The sequence below is a fragment of the Melozone crissalis genome, unplaced genomic scaffold (genome assembly GCF_028551555.1).
Source record: "Melozone crissalis strain CALT ecotype California unplaced genomic scaffold, PUWL_Pcris_2 ptg000005l_1, whole genome shotgun sequence".
NCBI classification, from domain to species: Eukaryota; Metazoa; Chordata; class Aves; order Passeriformes; family Passerellidae; genus Melozone; species Melozone crissalis.
The window spans coordinates 40,502,071-40,521,694 of record NW_026535783.1 but is presented as its reverse complement, the minus strand read 5'-3'; the positions used below and the strand labels follow the sequence as shown (position 1 = coordinate 40,521,694).

Here is a 19,624-nt window from a genome sequence, read left to right as displayed (position 1 = left end):
GTGGTGAATATCTATGTTTGTTTCCAAGCATTACTGCTAATTCATGTCTATGATTATGCGTGCAAACTCTGCAGAGGATGCTTGTCATGGTCCTGAAAGTTTGTTGGAAAATTATGTTACATTCAAGTAAGATAGATGTTAAGATATCCAACAAAATACTTTCTCTTAGCAGAATCTCTTTAGAAACTGGAGAACAGGGTTAGGCTGCCTGGGATTTGAAGTGGCCTGCCTAAATGCCAGTATGTTCTTATCTTTTGCTTACATATCTGAAGCTACTAGTATTAATTTTCAGACATGCAATTGAGTGAATGCTTCTTCATTTTGGCTTGCATAAACAGACTCTTGGACTTTTGAAAAGAGTAAATAAATCTTAAAAGTCTTTCTAAAAAATGCTACTATATTAATTCTAAAATTTAGTTAACATTTTTTTCAGCCCTTCATTACACCCTGGTGCTGTTTATCTAGTATCTTGTCTTCTTTGCAGGCATATATCCCATTTTATGCACAATATACCTTTCCCTTCACCACAAAGGCCAAGGATTCTTGTGCAGGTAAGCAACAATTTTCATTCATTTTAAGCTGCAGCAACAGCAAACCTCCTCTTTCCTTTGGTTTCTTTCTTTATTTTTTTTACTTGGGTTTGAATTCATACCTCCTGGAAGAGAAAGGGGAGGGGGTGGATGGGCTGGCCTTCTCTCACATTGATAAAATCCTAGGACAACTTAGCAAAGGAAACAAACTCTTTCATACTTCAGGTGGTGTAGATGGCAGAAGTGTCCTACTTGCACTTTTGAAATATCTGCCAAGTATTATGCTTTCATTTTATAGGCACCGTTTGCATTACCTCAGTGGTAGGGTTGTTTTCTGTCTTCCCCTCATTTGTCCACCCACTGCTGTGGGGCAGAGGTTAGTCCCCTGGGGTGCTGTCTCTTGTGCTTCTCTGTTTAGTCACCCAGCAGCAGTTACATGCTCAACACTGAGTCACAGACGATTTCCTGTAATTCTCAGAATTCTTTCGGTGACTAATATGAGCTCTGTTCATATTAGTGAACTCGAGTCCCAAAGTCACTGTGTCTGTATGCCAGGCAGTTTATGAGACTATGGATATATATTTATACTGGAATGTTGTACTGTATTAACTTTGGGGTTGTTCTTGTCAATCACATATTACTTTATGTGTTTCAGCTTTCTGCCCATGATGCATTAATATTGTCACAGCCAGTTTCTACACCATTGCCATTAAGGTATCATAATTAATGCTTTAAATGTATGCTACTTGAAAAAATCAGAGGCAAGCAGGAGTTAATCATAGAAGAAAGTCAAATATTAGTGCAATATCATGAGGTATTATAAACAGGAAGCTCAATATGTGTTTATAATGTTACGCAGTCTTGTCTTGACATACATGTGCCCCTTGTGGAAGTATAAGATCACTAATTACCCTGAAATAAAGATGAATTCCCAGATTATTGCAGGAACTCTAAAGGAATAATAAGGCATTTGTGAGGAGAGAAAAGTACCCATATTTAAAGATCTTGTATTTTCAGAACCAATATAGTAAGCAAAATTTAATAGCATAGAGACTGCTATCTTGCTTTTTTCTCCTTTTTGGATCCAAGAGAGACAATAACATCAAGCCGTTAGGTGAAATCCATGTTTGCACAAGTGTGCAAACATTTTGGGAATTCAAGGGTATGCCTCCAAATTACTATTTGTGCTTGAAGGTTGATGCAGTGTCTGTGGATGCTTCCTGCATCTTCAGGGTTAGACCTCCCTATGATTGTGACACGTGGTTTTATTTTAACACTTCTGTTCATCTTTGTCTTCATGTTAAAAACCAAAATCTTCTCCCTTTTTATTCTCTCCAGCCATTATCATATAATATTCTAACATTATCATACAATCATATGATTATATGATGATAACCTCATATGATGATAACATTATCATATAATATTCCTTATGCAGAATCCCATCTTTAATCATATTTGTTACACAAGCATTTGGATAAAAAATTGCATCCAGGCACTAAATCGTTGAACAACATGTAAGAACCTTTTTAAGGACAGATTTTACACCCATGTACTCATAGATGTCAGTGCAATTCCTAAATGCATACAGTCTCAACAAATTGATTGGAGGCTAAACCACAGAAAATAAAAGTGTGTCTCCAAGAGAATGATGGATTAATTTTGACTCACACAGGAATTTGATGCTGTGATTCTAAGATCAAATGGATACTCTAGTTCATGATTCTTGTGTGAGATAACTGATCATATGAAACTCCTGGTGTTATTTTCGTTTGAATTAGCAATTAGCTTTGCTTTGTTGGTGTGATGACAAGATGTGAGTGCATGTCTGAGAGAGAGTGCTGTAAACAATGCAAATTTAGCAGTATCATGGTTTAGTGTATGTTTCTTTAGCAATAGAATTTAAATTTAGGTTTCTTTCGGGTGGTACAAGCCTTAAAATTATGTCATATCTATTAGTTAGATAGGTAGGTGTTTGATGTGTATTAGCACCATTCAACTAGTTGATCCCAAACACTGGCAGTTGTCAGAAAATTTGATAGTAGTGAATTTTTTTTAAACTCTATAATATTTTTCTTTTCTTCTCCTTTCCCATCCACTCCTTAGTGGAGCAAACTTTAGCACTCTACTCATGAATCTTGGACCAGAAAACTGTGCCACTCTGTTACTCTTTGTATTACTAGAAGGCAAGATCCTCCTCCATTCCCTTAGACCGGCTGTGTTGACAGGAGTGGCTGAAGCTGTCGTAGCTGTAAGTACAAAGTGTTCTGTACTGCAGTAAGAGAAATTGATTTAAACATCACAATTGTAACAAGGCTTTAAATTAAAATTACTGATGTATTAAATGGTCATAACAACAGCATTTAGTTCAATTGCTCTATCTAGTAACTCTTAGAGATCATGATTTTTGCATAGCTGAGAGTTATAATGTATTAAAGTAACAAACTTGGGGACCTTTTTCTGATAGTGTTACAAAGCTTTTAGTAATTTCATTTCAATGTGCTGCAAGTAACTTCTTGTTTTTTCTTGTACAGTATCTGTTGTCTTTTTTTAATGCATTTATTTAATTTAATTTTTCCTTCAGATGATATTTCCATTTCAGTGGCAATGTCCATATATCCCCCTCTGTCCTTTGTCTCTGGCCACCGTACTCAGTGCACCTCTTCCATTTATTGTTGGAGTTGATTCACGATACTTTGATCTGTACGATCCACCACAGGATATTGTGTGCATTGACTTAGACACAAACATGGTCTACATGTAAGTTCTATGGAGATTTTACATTTTTTTGTAGATGAAGAGATTGCTGAAGTGCTCAGGAGAAAAAATTGTTAAGCACTGTTTGATCCAACATGGTTTGTTTCTTACTGTCCCTTTTTTTTCCCTCTCATTTCTAAAGCTATAAGTAAATAAAAACTTAGTAAGTCAAGGATCAACACTTCTGCATCACATTTTTATAGGAAGTGTGATCTTGCTATAAATGGAGTAACAATGGTAAGTAACTAGGGAAAGGATTTTCCCCCTGTACTGGGTGCTGCTGAGGCCATGTCTCAAATGCTGTGTTCAGTTCTGAGCACTTCACAAGAAGGACACTGAGGTGTTGGAGCATGTCCAGAGAAGGTGGTGAAGGGTCTGAAACACAAGGAGTGTGGGGAGCATATGAGGGATCTGAGGTTGTGTAGTGTGTAGAAAAGGATCCTGAGGAAGACCTTACCACTCCCTACAACTGCCTGAAGGGAGGCTGTAGCCAGGTGGAGGTCAGTCTCTTGTCCCAGGTAATAAGCAGCAAGACTAAAGGAAATGGCCTCAAGTTGCACCACAGGAGCTTTAGATTAGATAGTAGGAAAACTTTGTTCACTTGTGGTCAGGCATTGGATTTGACTGCTCAGAGAAGTGACTGAATCACTAGCCCTAGAGGGTATTTAAAAGACATACAGATGCATTGCTTGTTTTAGTGGTGGACATGGTTTTGTGGTAGTCATGACAGTGTTATTTAGGTGGTCGGACTTGATCATCTTAAAGCAACCTAGATGAATATGAATGCTTCCAAATCTTTCATAATAATTCTTGACACTATCTTGAACTTGGGCTACTTTATATTAGTGTTCATAAAGAAATTTTTCTGAAGTTACAAGGACCATGTTTTTTGTGAGACCAATCAAGCAAAATTTGGTGTCTCACTACATTAATTCAAAAGTATTTTAACTTAATTATTGTATTGTAATATAGTACTTTTCTTAAATTGAAGTATTCTTTGAACAGTTTCTTTGCACCTTCTTGAGGAGAAGCTAATCCAGAATAATTCTTCTGGGTTTCTATAATGTGAGTACAAATAACAGAAAGGAAAAATTGGTTTTTTCTCAGTATTAGTAACTACTTTTCCATTTTTAACTAGAACATAAATAGAAATAATGGATACAAGCTAGTTCAAGATGAGGGTGACCATCACTAATTCAAGTGCACATCTTTGTGCAAATTTTGTTTTACTTACCATGTAATTTTTTAACTCTTGACTTTTTTTTTACTCACTTGAGTTAGAGTTAGTAATTTGACCAGTGGAACAGTAAAATACTTACTGGATTTTTACTGTCTCAGAAGGACCCTTCCTCTACTGATGCCAATGTTTCCTTTAAATTACTGACATTCATTTTTTTGTTAGTAGCATCACAGGAAATGGTAAACAATGAAACAAATTGTGTTTGTTTTTTCTGTCTGGTGTTTTTTTCTCCTTCCCCTAACTCTCCATGAAAAACACTTCAAAAATAATTTTCATCAGTTTACAACGAAGTATTATGCCACCAAGAGAATAATTGTAGGTATTGTGAAAGAAGAATGTATTGAATAAAGTCATGACAGATAACTTAATCATTGGAAGATACTTGCAGGGAAAAGTACCTCAGTATTTTTGTTCATAAGTAGAATGGAAATTGAGGATTGTGTAGCAGAAAAATAGAGATGAAACCAGGAGAATTTGCAGGGAGTTAGGGATATCAAGATGCTTTAGGACTGTTAGAAAGACCAAGTACCAACATTATTTGGATTGGTTGTTGAACTAAAAATCTACTAGTGGCTGACCTCTTATGAGGCAGTCAGCTGGAAAGGCTTTCCCACCCTTTCTTTTACTGTCTTATAAGCCCATTTCTCTTTCAGTAGTGAATTTATCTCTTCTGGTTTTGCTGCCCATTTTTTATTAATCTTATCTATAGATATTTGACTTCCAGAGGAGTTTGGCATCTGTAACTTTTGACTTTGGTAAATGTGAGGTATTGGTAGCTGCATTATAAAGCATTTTTAACCTGGCAATGAATGTATCCTTCAGTTTTTGAGGTGTGTAAGTAAGCCCAAATCTCCATAAAGCACTTTGTGTTGAAAATAATATAGAATTATGAAAATAGTGTGTTGTTACTGAATAAAGATTTTTTTTCATTTGATTTAATCCACATCAGTTTCTGGCCCTTTTTAGTTCTATGGCAATGCAGTAGTGCTTGATTTATTTGTTTGCTTGTTTAGGTGTAAAAGCATTTAATAGCACTGTTGCTGACTTGGAAAGACTGCTTAATAGAAAAATCAATTTCTAGAGCAAGTATGCTGCTTTCTTAAGCTGTACCAAAAAATACTAAATGCCTTTTAGTCAAAATAAATAATAAATAAAATACCTAAATATCTAAAATAAAATAAAGTAATTTAAAAATAAGTAAAAATATATTTTATTCATTCAGCATCTTCCTTATTAATTTTAATTTTTTTAACTCTCTCTGTGATACTTAATGAGCCTTCAATGTTGGCTAGCCTTTTTAGGGCAAAGATTTGAAAGTTTGTTTTATTTTCTAAGCCGGACTTTTTTCCTGTCACTTTTTGAATGGTACTACTTATATTGTTTATAAGCATGCCATTATTGTGGGGGAAGAATGGGCAAAGGCATCCAAAAGGATGAAATTTTTTCTTCAACTGCATGAACTTCGGCTTCCTTTCTAAGATATTTCTGTTCATGCCAATAAAGCAAATAATAATGGAACAAATATTTCATAGATGCAAAGTGAAAAAACAACTAGTCCCAGTATCAGCTTGGGTAGTAATAAGTGGTTAGGTTTCAGGGCAAAGAGGTTTGTTATATTCTCTGTAACAGCAATTCTCTCCCATCTTCTACCTTCCAGAAAGAGGCATAGGAGTTCTTGGGATTTATTCCCTTCATTTTATTTATATTTTATCTGTTGTTGTCCATAAAGTAGATGAGCATCCCTTTAAGCAGTTTACCCCACTGCTTAATCAACCACATAATTTTCCAGCTGTGAACTGAATTCCCATTCTTTCCAGTACCTGTTAGACTGTGAAGATGGAACTGGGTTGCCATAGACATATAGCAAAGTTCCATATTATCATCAAGTTGTCAGACTGATCTGGCTTCTTTCAGTAACATGTAGTACTCAGAACTGCCTTTATTTGAAGGAGCAGTAGTGTGGCCGGTCTATGGACTGGCATAGTCTAGAAATGGCAGACTAGTCTAGATTTTGTATAATAATCACATACAGAAGAATATGCTTCAATAATATTGGCAAGGCTGATAAAAAATCTGAAAGATAAATCATCTATAGAGTCTAAATTAATCTGAAGGCAGATCTCCTTGCAGACTGGAGGAAACTCTACTCATTACTCACTTTATACTGTTGTGTATCTGAATAAATAAAATTCTGTGTTATGTAAGTCCCAGTTTTTATTTTTAACAAATAGGTACAGTGACAAGATTTCAAAATAATTTTAAGGTACCATCTTCTGTAAATGAAGCAACTTAAAGCTGTTCACATTATTCTTTTTTTATATTGTCTCTATTTTATATGTCCTTTTTTATCTCTCCTGTGCTTTAGATCAGATGATAAGAAGAACACCAACTGGAAGCAGTTCCCTAAAAAGCCATGTAAAAGTCTTCTCAGCACCTTAAAGAAACTGCACCAACAGCTTGCAGCAGGTGAAATAGATACAATAAGAACTTCTGAGTAGTATATAAATGTAATGATTTCCTCCTATCACATGCAGTGTGATTTTTTTGTTTAGACTCTTTAAATGTGAATTCTTAGAATTGAATCTCTTTTTTGTTCTTTAGTCATGGTCGTGTCCAGCCTCTCATCCAGCAGCACCCTCAGGTCCTTGGCAGAGATCTTTTCAGAGACGCCAGCCTGTGCTGGTACTGGGGGTTTGCCTACCTCAGGGTGCATCATCTTGCACTTGGTCTTGTTAAAACTTATGAGATTTCCATGGGCTCAGTTCCTGAGTTTGTTCAAGTCCCTCTGGATGGCATCCCATTCCTCAGGCATGTCAACAGCATCACTCAGCTTGATGTCGTCTTCAAACTTGCTGCGGGTGCACTCGATCCCTTTGTCTGTGTTATTGATAATAAACAACACAGGCCCTGATATGGACGCCTGAGGGACGCCACTGATGTCCATCAGGGATCTAAACCATTCACCACTAACCTCTGGATGGGACTAACCAATTTCATCTCTATCTAGCACTCCACCTGTCAAATCCATCTGTCTCCAGTTTAGAGATAAGATGTTGTGGGGGTCTATGTCAAAGGCTTTACACAGTTCTAGAGATCTCTAGCCCTTCCCTTGCCCACTGATGTAGTCACTCCATCACAGACGGTTACTGGGTTGGGCAGGCAGGACTTGCTCTTGGTGAAACTGTGCTATTGTCTCAAGTCACCTCCCTGTTCTCCCTGTGCCTTAGCACAGCTTCTAGGACGATCTATTCCATGATCTTCCCAGGCACAGAAGGGAGGCTGATGGGATGGTAGTTGCCGGGGTCCAGTGCTTGTGAATAGCTTAGATAATGACTTTTCTACCACAATAACAGAGAGGCTAATTTTTGGCAAATGGTTTTGTCAAAAGAAAAATAACGACTGGCTGTATTCAGTCTGATGTCTTTGACAGAGAAGATCAAAATTCTAACTGGTAACAGTTTTCAGGTATTGTTTCTTTCTAACTGAAAATAGATTCTTTCAGGTAAGATGGTTCAGGGTATGTAAAGTTATATTGTTATGGGGAAGGAAACTATAATGACCTCATAGGTGTACCTAAGATACAGAAAATTCATAAATGACAAAAGCAAAAAATTATATTAATTAAGAGATAGGTGTTCCTGCCTTAGTTTTCTATGATTTTTTTTTCAAATAGCCTTTACTTCATCTGTTAGAAAATCTTAACTTTTACGTTTATCAGCAGTGCATATCATTCATTAGGAATTACTTCCTAATTCTGTCTTGAGCACAACCAGTGGTCTCTGTTAAATATTTTTTCTATTTTGACAATATTATAATAGCTGTGTTGTAATATTTATTTATATTTATGTAGAGATATTTTATTATTATAACTGATATTTTTGTTACAAGTGTGGAACTGTTATTTTCAGCAATACCTGCTGCTGGTTTTTTAAGAATGCAAGAGTAAACTCTAGATGTCACTTACTTATTTTCACCATTTGGTGCACTAAAATGTTAGGATTGATATTAGAAAAGTAGTTTTAGATGTGTATTCTTCAGAACAGGAAAAACATGGTGTAATAAATGAGCGGTTTAGGTCACTTAAAGAATCAGCGGCAAAGCTATTGGCAAAAGCGGGCTTCATATGAATTTGCAAAAGCACAACAAAGTTCAGTAGCAAGATTCTCTCTATCACTGATGACGAACAAAAGAAAAATCAGATTAGAATCAAGGTAGAATGATTTTAACAAAGTCTGGAAATGCAAAGGTGCAAGGGTATAAACAGCTAGGGGAGGCACTTCTGTAGAGTAAAGAGGTCCTCAAGAGTCAGAGAGGACCCACTTGCTTTCTAAATTCCTGATGGAGCCTAGGTGCAACTGAATCCAAAGTCAGCCTTAGACCAAGGGGCCAAATCCAAACTAAGCCCCAGGTTTGTCTAAAGGATTTAGCACCACTTAGTCCTTGACTGATATAACATTTACAAAGTGATTTAAGAAGATTTACTGTAAGCACCACAGTAACTTCATTACAGATCTGAGATGGAAATATTGACACTGTACTTGCCATTGTGTGTTTAAATCCGTTGACACGCACATGCACACAGACCCAAAGAATTGTATGCAAATGTGTATGTACTTGTTGAAAATTCACTTTGAGTTCAGTGAGGTAATCCCATCCCTTGACAACACTCAAGGGGTGACAGGTTGAGCTTTGAGGATTGGGTGGTACCCAGTACTGGAGGGGATAGCCCAGACGCTGTCAGCAGGTTTCAGCCATGGTCCTCAGAGTATGGCACGGCAAACTAGAGAGCTGGTGGGCTCAGAGAGGTCCCACTGAGAATTAGGTGCTGGTACAGTCACGGCTGCCCAGGAGAACTAAGAGGACCTGGCTTAGGACTAATCTTCATAGTGTCAGAAAATTAATATCTTCAGTCATCTGTCAGTCTTCATCCTGTGGACTGAAAACTACTGGAATTTTCCTAAAAAGTCCAGTAGTAGTAGTAATAATAATAATTATTATTATTATAATAATAATCTGTTTAAGCTATGATTCAGTCAAATAGTGTTCCAAGACTATCCATTAGGTAAGAACTGTTCTTTAAGCAGCAGTAGTTCCTGAGAACAGCCAATGTTTCTGGTGAGCTGAAGGAGACCTGAACTGCTCAGAAGCCATTATTCAAGGCCAAGGCCTAGAGAGAATGCCTGAGGAAACTGGAGGTTGTAAAGCAGCCCAAAAGAAGCTTGGCTGGGGCAGGGAATGTAAAAAACTACCACACATGGTGCTTTGTGTTTATATTTAAAGACTATATTCAGTTGAGTATGAAGTAACATTAACTGAGCTGACATCCTTGTTTTGTGTCACAGACTGCTACATGAGTTAGGAAAATACACTTTTGAGGTAACCTTTAATGTCAACCCATTCAACTGGAAAATAATCACGGGATTTCTAGTGCTTATCACTTATGAACATGGGCAAATAGAAACAAAATTTTTAATGCAGTGAATTTTTATTAAAGGCTTGTATGTGTTGCTCATTGCTAGTTCACAGGAAGACTCAAGAAGGCTCTGCAGTGGAAATGACTCCTATAGAGGCAGATTTCTCCTGGCATAAGAAGATGATAGAACTTGAGATGTTGATCCAGGAAGCATTTCTCCGTTTCATGGCATCTATTTTGAAGGGTTACAGAACATTCCTCAAGCCAATCACACAGGCACCTTCAAATAAAGCAACTGCTGCTGATTCATTGTTTGATCATCAAGGTGAGGGTGAGGCAAACAAGCTGCTGATAGCATTGGCAGTGTTACAACTTCAGAGCTGAAGAGCTGCATAACTTTAAAAGGTCAAAGTTCCCTTTGGTTGTACAGTTCTTGGCAATATTTAAAATTGCAGTTGTCTAAAGTTAAGCTATTCAGAGTTGATTGGAACACAGATACATACATATAGGACTGCAGGTTTGCACTAGATCCAGTATTAGAAAAAGCTTTTTTTTAGTAGCATGGTTCCCTCTCATCATGGCATATTCTGCAAGGGCATCTCTTGGGAATTAAAAAATATTTCTCAGCTTGTATGACACAAAAATGCTAAAAGCTCAGTAATGATCTTGATAGAAATGGAAAAATAGTAGAAAATGGGGCAGAAATCCGAAATATGGCAAGCAATAAATGATAGTTGGCAAATGTCACTTCCCTTATCGCTGTTAACTATTCAGATCTGTTCATGAGTCAGATGCTACATAAAATGTCACAGGAGTTTTGTCTGTGGTGGTGTTTTGGGTCTTGTTTCTTCTTTTGGGGTTGTTGATTTTTTTAAAATTACTGGGTAAGATATTTGAGAAGAGATTTTTAGGTAATCATTTCTAGAGTTTTCAATTTTATCAAGCCCATCACCTTTTAGAATAACGTAATTTTTATTTTAGTATTGTTTTAGCTGTTGGATGCTTTTATACAAGGTAATCTTTTTTTTGCGCAATGAATCAACAAACAGAGTGAGAAAGGATTACATGGGTGTGACTGGTGGCCAAGGATGTAAAAAAAAAAAAGCTATTAAAAATGCTGTTAATTTTAATCTTCCAAATGCAAATAGATATAAGTAGTTGTTATTGATAAAGCAAATACTTATGTATTAGCCTCTTCAGTAATTTATATTGATTATTGATTTATGTGATTTATGTTTATTAACTCATTTCATGTATTAATTTCTTACGGAACTTTAACTGGTATTTAGTTGTGTGTTCCCTTTTATTACCAGGATTTTTAAAAAGCAGAGACCGGGCCTATACAAAGTTTTACACGCATCTCACCAAGACACAGATATTCAGCCGCTTTATTGAAGAGTGCAGTTTTGTGAGTGACAAGGATACTGGCTTGGCATTTTTTGATGACTGCATAGAAAAGGTGAAAAATATACTACTACATAATATTCTTCTGTTTACTTTGTGTTACTGTCCTGTCCTTTAGTTGGGAAGGTACATAACTTCCTCAGGGAGTATTCAAAAGGATTGGAATTCTTGGTGGTTATTGCTTTTTCCTTTCTTCATCTTCTTGTGTGGTCATAATTCCCGTGTTCTTGGAGAAAATTTTAATTAAAGGCCTGTAGGATTTCAATGTATAAGATAATGTGAGAATTGCTAGTAGCTGACACTTCAGGAAAATACCATCCATTTCCTCTCTCTAATGTAGAATTACTACCAGTGGTCATCTGCCATGACCAAAAATATCATTGTAGTTTTTCCCACAATTTCAACTTTAAACATGCCTAGTGTTTCAGATGTGGTCAGGACTGGTTTATGTAGTTTTTTCATTACATGCATGTTTTAGGAGAAAGATTGCTCCTTTTTTTCCTTTTTATTTTTTTATTGTAGTCACATCCAGTATAGTTTTGGTCTAGGTAGGTAATGGAGTTTATAGCTTCATCTCTGCAATTCCAAGCTTACAATATTAAAGTTACAAGCTATAGAATTGTATTTTTTTTAAGGCATATGTACATGATTCTTTTTGGGAGAGCCTTCATATTAATAAGTTTTTGAGCCTTCAAATTAACAAGTTTTTATAGACTGTGAGTCTTTGATTTAATATTGATTCTAATTAGATTAATATTTGTGAATGGGCAAAAGTTTATTTGCCTTTCCTTTTCTCTGCTAAATGTGGGGTATGCATCTAGAGAATACTTTGTTAATAATTTATTACTGCAGGTTGTCATATTGGAAAAAGCTGCGAAACAGGAATTTCTCTCAACTAAATAAAATGAAAGCAGTTTTCCTTTGATAGATTAAGGGTTTTGTATTCAGTAGATAATGTCAGCAGATTGAAAGTATGCTGATTACTGAATTACTGATTACTGCTGATTCTTCACTGAAGTATTTGAAAAAGAGGTGAATTGCTTCTATAGTTATATGGAAAATTGCCATTTCTTCTTTAATATTTCAGCAAGTAGCACAGGTTTAATATAATTATTTAGGATTTTGATTTTGAATTGAGAAGAAACTCTTAATCTTTTTTTTCTTTTCCCAGCTCTTTCCAGATAAAGGAATGGAAAAAGGAGAGAAGGTACTTTTGCCCTTGAAAATGTTTAGGAATATCTGATCATGAAATAAAAATGCAAATATAAGGCTGTGGACTTGATATTTGACTAATTAGAACAAGTATAATTTATATACAAATACAGTGTATATTAAATATATATTTTTACATATTCCAACATAATTGACATTGTAAAGGACATTTTGTTACAAAGATAAACTCTGTGCTTAATGTCCAAACTCTGTTTTCAGGTTGATGTAGATTCTGTTGAAGATACACGCTTGATTGAGCTTGATGAGTCACAAAAAAGTGAACACACAGTGTTCATAATGCCACCAGAACCACCAGCTGATGATGGACAGGACCGAGTACCAAAATACAGGTACAAGTTAAACAGTCACATAGAGTGAAACTAGGGTGTCTGTGATGGTTAGCAGGGCAGATGTTCTGTGCTGGTGCAAGACTTGCCTTAAGACAGCATTCAGAAGAACTCTTTGAAAGATATGAACTGCCCAGAATCTGGTAAGTTTCTGAACCTCTAGAAGTCAGTGTTCTGGGCATGTATTTGTGAGGGCATGTGGAATATGGTATTAATTTTTCAATAACTTCTTGCCACCATTATAGTAATACTTTTCTGCATGTGTTCAGTGTCCTGTTTGAACCATTTGTGTGTATTTTGTAGCAAGTGCAGTGCTCTTTGTTCCATGTTGGGAATGATGAAGGGTGGGCTATGACTCTACCGAGTACTATTGATCTACAGATGGTGAACCAAAAAAGCAAAACATGCACTCCGCTTTTCAGATTTCTTGCATTAAGTCTTTTTCAGCCCTGTACAAGAAGTGTGGAGTTTCAGACACACTGGGTACAATTTATTTCTTCCTGTCTCTCTTGATCATGGGATCATGAGTGTTCTGGTTTTTGCTGTTGTCCTTGTTAATCACCATCTGTGCTCTCCTGACCTTCATGACATGGTTAGCAGTCTGGTTCTTATTTCCATTGTCTTTGGGGGCCTAATGTCCAAGGCATCTTCTTGTAGTATATTTGTGAATAAGGCTAAAAGTATCTTGCTGTTTTATATTTCTCCTGGTTCTGTATTCTCCTGTTTATCATTTTTCCCCATATCAGTTGTCTTTGTATGGCTTTCCTGCTATGAGCAGGTATGTGAAAAACTTTTATTTTCTTTTTTTTAAATTATCCATATAGCTATAAAAACTTCCCGCGGCTAGATTTCAAGCTCTTTGACAGGCCACAGGAGCTCAAGCTCTCCTTCAGCAGACACCCAGCTGGAAACAGCATTTCAAATAGTCCAGCACTCATGGCAAAGAGGACAAAACAGGTCAGATGAGTCTCACTGTAATCACTGTGTGATCACTGAAAGATACAAATTTTCTTGGTAAAACTGCCACTGCCTGTTTATACTATAAGTTAGAGATTTGGTCTCTGTAACTTACAAATAAAAGAAACAGAAGAGATTAAAAAATTAGCATCTCAGATTACAGTTTATTGTCAAATGCATTTTTAAGATTTAGACTGTAATATAAAATTAAATTGAAATCAATGCTTAATGTGGGAAAAAAAGATTGATCCTGATGCAAGAGTTTGTTTGCAGAGCGTCTTAGTAAGAGAATGGTAAAAAGGGATCTTCAGCTGAATGTGTGTCTATTTTTATTAAATGCTCAGAAGCCAGCATCTGAGTTAGATTTCTAGATTCAAGATCTTATGTCTTTTATCTGATTTTGTGTTTTGTTTCACCCTTGCAGGAGATAAAAACAGCCCATAAATTAGCCAAGAAATATTATGTAAGCCCCTCCCAGTGGGCTAAGTGTCTCTTCAGTCACAGTTACAGCCTATGGTTTATTTGCCTGCCAGCCTATGTCAGAGTTGCACATCCCAAGGTCAAAGCACTGCAACAGGCATATGATGTTCTGATTAAAATGAGGAAAACTGAAGTGGAACCACTAGATGAGGCAAGTGCAAATCAAAAAGTTACCATGACTGTGAAATAGAAGACAAGGTGCAACCACAGTGTGTTTTGCTGACACCACCAGGTTAAGCATAGTTATGGTTAGATCTGTGTTTAAAGCCACCTTAAAATCATCTCAAGTCAGCAACTGGAAATTAACTACAGCAACTGGAAATTAAGTCCCTTTTTTATCCCCAGTATAGTGTATGCTGGGTCTACTCCAACTCAGTGTTGCTAGTCTTCTCACAGATGACTTCCAGAGGGAAGTTATTGAATATCCTTGGTTTTTATTGCACTTTAATTAGTGCTTTGCAGCCTTACTGCACTGAAAGGATGATAGGTTTATGTGCAGCATACAATTCTTTCAGTAGTATCCCCTGGCACACAGCAGCAAGTTGTCATGCTTTTCATGTGGACACCTTATCTCCTTTATTTCTCAAACAGCAGACCTGAGTGGAAAAAAAAAATTTACATGGTCAACAGTGACTGTTGATGTAATTTCTGTTTCTGTGACTTGCTCTTTAATTTTTGCTCCCTCTTCTGGCTGTAGCATGTAATGGACTAACTAATTGTTCTTAGTTTTTCCTTTTACATGTGTAAAAGTTGTAAATCAGGAAAGAGCTTAAGACACTTCAAAATTCTCGTCTTTAGTCCATTTACACATTTCTGTATCTTGTCAGGTCTGTTACAGAGTAGTAATGCAGCTCTGTGGACTGTGGGGTCAGCCTGTTCAGGCTGTGAGAGTTCTTTTTGAAATGAAAAATGCTGGAATACAGCCAAATGCCATCACCTATGGTTATTACAATAAGGTAAGGGTCCAGTGCCTTTTGCAGTTGTCACTCCCAATGTCCGGTAGCATGTTTTTAAGGTTGTTTCTTGCAGCTCTTCACTTGGACTTGCTGATTCTGTTAGTCAAGCCATCCTTTTGGACATGCTTAGAGAATGTCTGAATCTACACGAAATGGTTCTACAATGTTAAATTTACATTCCCATGCTGTTTGGCTAACCAAAAATTCTATTGAAATACAGATTTACACTGTTTCCATTTGCAAATTTTGGAACCATCTAGTGCTTCCACATCCAATAAATCTATTCTAAGGTGTATTCTTTAAGATAGCAAGATCCAGAATGGATGAAGGCTGGAATTAGGCAAGTTGAAGTAGCCTCCCTCTCTTTCCTTGCTTCCAAGTTCCTGATGACACTTCATGGTAAACTATATAAAGGAAAAAGAAGGGAGATGTTACTATGGTCTTCTGTTACTATCAAAATACATAGATAAGAACAAAACCCACCTTGTTTAATTAAAGTAATTTTGATCCATTGTCTGGTTATACTCAACTATTTTGTACTGACCTGTGGAATAAAAGGGAAGAGCTCATAAAAATTTAGGTTTTTGTTCTACTTCACATGGTTGGCATTAAATGCTTTTTTTATTGGTGGCAGTGGTGAAGCTTCTCACCGTACTGTGTTTTTTTAATGTAACTTCCATACTGTTTTCTGTTATTGCAAAATGTCTCTTTCTGCAGGCGGTTTTAGAGTCTTCTTGGCCTAGTGGTAACCGCAGTGGCATATTCCTGTGGACAAAGGTACGAAATGTAGTTCATGGCACAGTGCAGTTTAGGCAGTGCCTGAAGAAATCAATGCAGATCCCACAAGTGCCTGTGATACCAGGTAATAAGTTAGTTGAAATAGATTTTTTTCTGGTGAACAAGGGCATAATGTACTTTCAGAGGGATTGCAGCTAACATTGTGGCTTTTGAAAGTGGAAAATCTGTCCTTAAATGTATAAAAATTGACATTTGCCAACTTGATGCTTATAACAGGATTAGAATGTCTTTTGCATACTGAAGAATTAATTATCTTGATTTCTGTTGCCAGAATTTCATACTCTTATTTGATATGTTTGAGCAGAAGTGTTTACTATTGTCTGAAGAGGTTAGATTTATTTAAAAATCTGAATAATTAAGTCCTCTCTTACTAACCAGCTCTTGTTCATGTCTTTAGTTCTGCGGAGTCCCACGGGTGGAAGTGATGGGGACATGGTGAGCCATGGTAGCGTGGATAGTTCTAATGATGCTAACAGTGGGGAGCACACCCTCTTCGTCAGTGACTTAGTCAGGCTTGATTCCGTTGATAATCACTTTAGCACAGGTACTAGATTCTGCTGGGTTTACTACTAACAGTTCCCCAAAAGGCTAAATTTTCTAGTCTCCTGTTGATTTCCCCTTTGCAACTACTACTTTCCCTTCTTGAGGCTGTAGAGAAGTGTGGAGTTAACTTGCATAAAAAAGTACACTTTGCTGCACACTATTGTTGAACATTTCTCTTTTACTTCACATCATGCTTTAATTCAGAATGTACCATAGTAGAAATACTGTTATATGAAAAGAAATGTTTTGCTGTGGTCTCACGTACCCCTGCTTTTTGTGTTAACTTTCAAAAAAGGTATGAAGCCTCTGACATATGAGGCTGTTTAATTTTTGCATGCTGTCATTTATTCACAGAAGTGGTAGTCCATGTCAGTAAAATCTTTCTGTGAAAAGAATGATGTTTGGTGAGGTGATTTGAAGGTAACACTTGAAAATGTTTTTCCTTGATAATATTTCAGAAAGGTCTAATTAGCATTAATGGAATTAGTATGTTATGTTAGGTTATGGTAAAACTATGCTTTTAAACACCGTATTCAAGTGTCTTAATAGTAGTGGCTAACCGTTGAAATACATACAGAAATTGTCAGAACCTTGTCATGCAGTTTTCAGGAGACACCGTGGGAATGGAAAGGCAGGTGATAAGCTGGAGGAAAACTCCATGTTAAACATGGTGTGCACTCCTCCTGACAAACTGAAGTAAAAAGAGTGCACAGGAAGTTAATCATTTAGGATGACAGGACAAAATGCATGGTTCTTCTTATCTGCTCCAGTACTGATCACATCCTACCTGTGCAGTTTCAACTAAACTTCCTTTCTGTGTGTACTTCAAAACTTAATGCACAAAATTATTCTTGCACACTCTTCGTGTTTTTAATATCTTGAGCCCTTCTGTAAAGAGAACTTTGAGTCTGATCTCTGTGCTTCATCTGATATGTCTGCCTAGATTACTGAACTTCCCTTCTCTCTGCTCTTTGTTGCTCTGCTTTTTGCTCTTTGCTGTCTCTTGGGTGCCGCATTTGTCCTTGGCTATCACGGTGTGGGGTGCAGACTTATGGTGTGAAGCCTTGGATGCACGTGTGCATTATTTCTGCCCTTGAATGTTACTCCTGCAGGTAATTCACCCATTTATTGATGGGGTATTGATACTTCTGCTCAAGGCAGGGATACTAACATTACTGAAAATCTGACAGAGGAAAAAATAATCACCTGCGAATGTCAGAACTCAATGTTCTATATAAAAAGTTTTTAATATAGTAGCCAAATGTATTAATTGATGGCTGCTCAAATTTTTAATTCTTTTTAACATAGTTGTTATTTGTTGGTAAAATAAATAGCAGTGATATGTATGGTAGATGAATGGTATCTGTCACCCAAATTTTATGGAGCTTCCTAACACCTTTATGGAGCTTCCTAACCTTTCACACTCAATAACTTACTTTGATCTTTTTTGTTGCAGTAATGAGTGCTAGTAGGTGCTCTGAAGTATATGAACAATCCAGTTTAACATGTTGCTGTGAAATGTGTCCATGTAGAATTTTTGTCTTTTTGCACAGGCAGCAGCACTTCAGATAAAAAAAAACAGAGAAAAGAGACTTTCTGTATTTTTTCATGTGACAGATTTCTTTGATTACTGTAAATTTTTGGGCTTTTAGTGAGTTACAGCTGGCAAGCTTAACTAGTATAGCAGAGGAACAGACTTTTTAAAAAATCTTTGTAGTTTTACTTTTTTTCTATTACAATTTATACTTTGGCATATAGTGCAAAGATATAGCACAGTTTATAGTACAGGTTTTTTCCAGGGCTGTATTCACTGTTAGAAGCTTGCTCAATTATGGCTGTGCTTGTCTAAATTTCTTTTGTTAATGCATTTGAGAATTTAGCCTACCCAGCAGATAAATATTTCATGCTAATGTGATAGGAAAGGAAGGAGAGCAGATACAGTGCATTAAAAATAGTTAGTCACCATAGTGCTCCTAGGCGAATAACTCATATTTAGTATAATTAGAAAAGTAAATTTGGATTAGTATAGCTGAATTACCTCTGGTGTTATCATCACTGAGTTGAGTAGGTCTTTCCACAAATTAGACATTTTGGAGATCTTAACATGAACTTTTCTGGAGGGATAACATGTGAAACAAATAAATTTCAGATGCTTTATTTTCTTATTGAAAACAAATTTAGGAAGGGAAAACTTGAAGCATGTGTTTGTATTTCTTGTAACAGGTGGTCAGTCAGACCAGGGTTACAAATCCAAGGATGAACTCTTGAGAGATGGTGAGGATAGTCTTCCTGCAACTGAAACACACGTAGAGAAAGATATTTCTTCTAACCTTGAAGACTTAATAGGAGGTTAAGTATGCATGTTTATGTTGGTGAAGGCTTTTGGTAATAAATGTGTTTCATGCATTAGAATACCACAGATACTCAGCGTATTGAATTAATAGTATTCCAGTGCCCAGAATATGGTAGATTTCATATAGTTATTTTACTTCTATGTCCTAAATTATAGGAGTGGAATGTGTATAGGTAGAAATAGCCTTTTATTAGATCAACTTAATATAGATGGAAAAAATGGACAAATGTTGGGGTATGCAGTAATTTACATTCCATTTCTCTCTTTTATCTGTTTGAAATCTTGATAATTTTTTTAGCTGTACCTGTTGACCTAATAAAAGGTGCTACTTTTTCTCACAAACTCTTCCCAGCTATAGACAGCCTTAGGGTCATCTCTTGTCTTCTGTTAAAATTTTGCCCTTAGTTATTCTGTATTTTGTTGTTTTCGTTACTGAATATGTTTCATATCTGAGTTATGAGATCTGTTATGTGAGTTAGGGCTTTTAAAGCTCTCATTAAACAAATTGCCCTGCATGAAAATCTGTGAACTGCTGTTCTTATTATGCTTTGGTTAGTTGAAAAAATACCATGGGGAGAAATTGGCAAATGCTATAACGCTGTGAAGAGCTAAGCACTCTCTGCATAATGCTGGC

The 19,624-nt window shown here is 36.4% G+C and overlaps 1 protein-coding gene across 1 annotated transcript in view; it reads left to right on the top strand.

Moving 5' to 3' along the window:
- Positions 1-19,624, top strand: part of DENND4C (DENN domain containing 4C) — a 61,995-nt gene that overhangs the window by 21,930 nt on the left and 20,441 nt on the right. Inside the window, exons 8-22 of the mRNA XM_054284071.1 lie at positions 485-551; positions 1,186-1,244; positions 2,637-2,781; positions 3,115-3,290; positions 6,893-6,993; positions 10,047-10,265; positions 11,254-11,399; positions 12,516-12,551; positions 12,776-12,906; positions 13,728-13,860; positions 14,285-14,491; positions 15,168-15,296; positions 16,014-16,158; positions 16,492-16,638; positions 18,861-18,986. Of these exons, the coding sequence (XP_054140046.1) occupies positions 485-551; positions 1,186-1,244; positions 2,637-2,781; positions 3,115-3,290; positions 6,893-6,993; positions 10,047-10,265; positions 11,254-11,399; positions 12,516-12,551; positions 12,776-12,906; positions 13,728-13,860; positions 14,285-14,491; positions 15,168-15,296; positions 16,014-16,158; positions 16,492-16,638; positions 18,861-18,986 (1,967 nt within the window). The remainder of the gene's footprint in view (positions 1-484; positions 552-1,185; positions 1,245-2,636; positions 2,782-3,114; positions 3,291-6,892; positions 6,994-10,046; positions 10,266-11,253; positions 11,400-12,515; positions 12,552-12,775; positions 12,907-13,727; positions 13,861-14,284; positions 14,492-15,167; positions 15,297-16,013; positions 16,159-16,491; positions 16,639-18,860; positions 18,987-19,624) is intronic.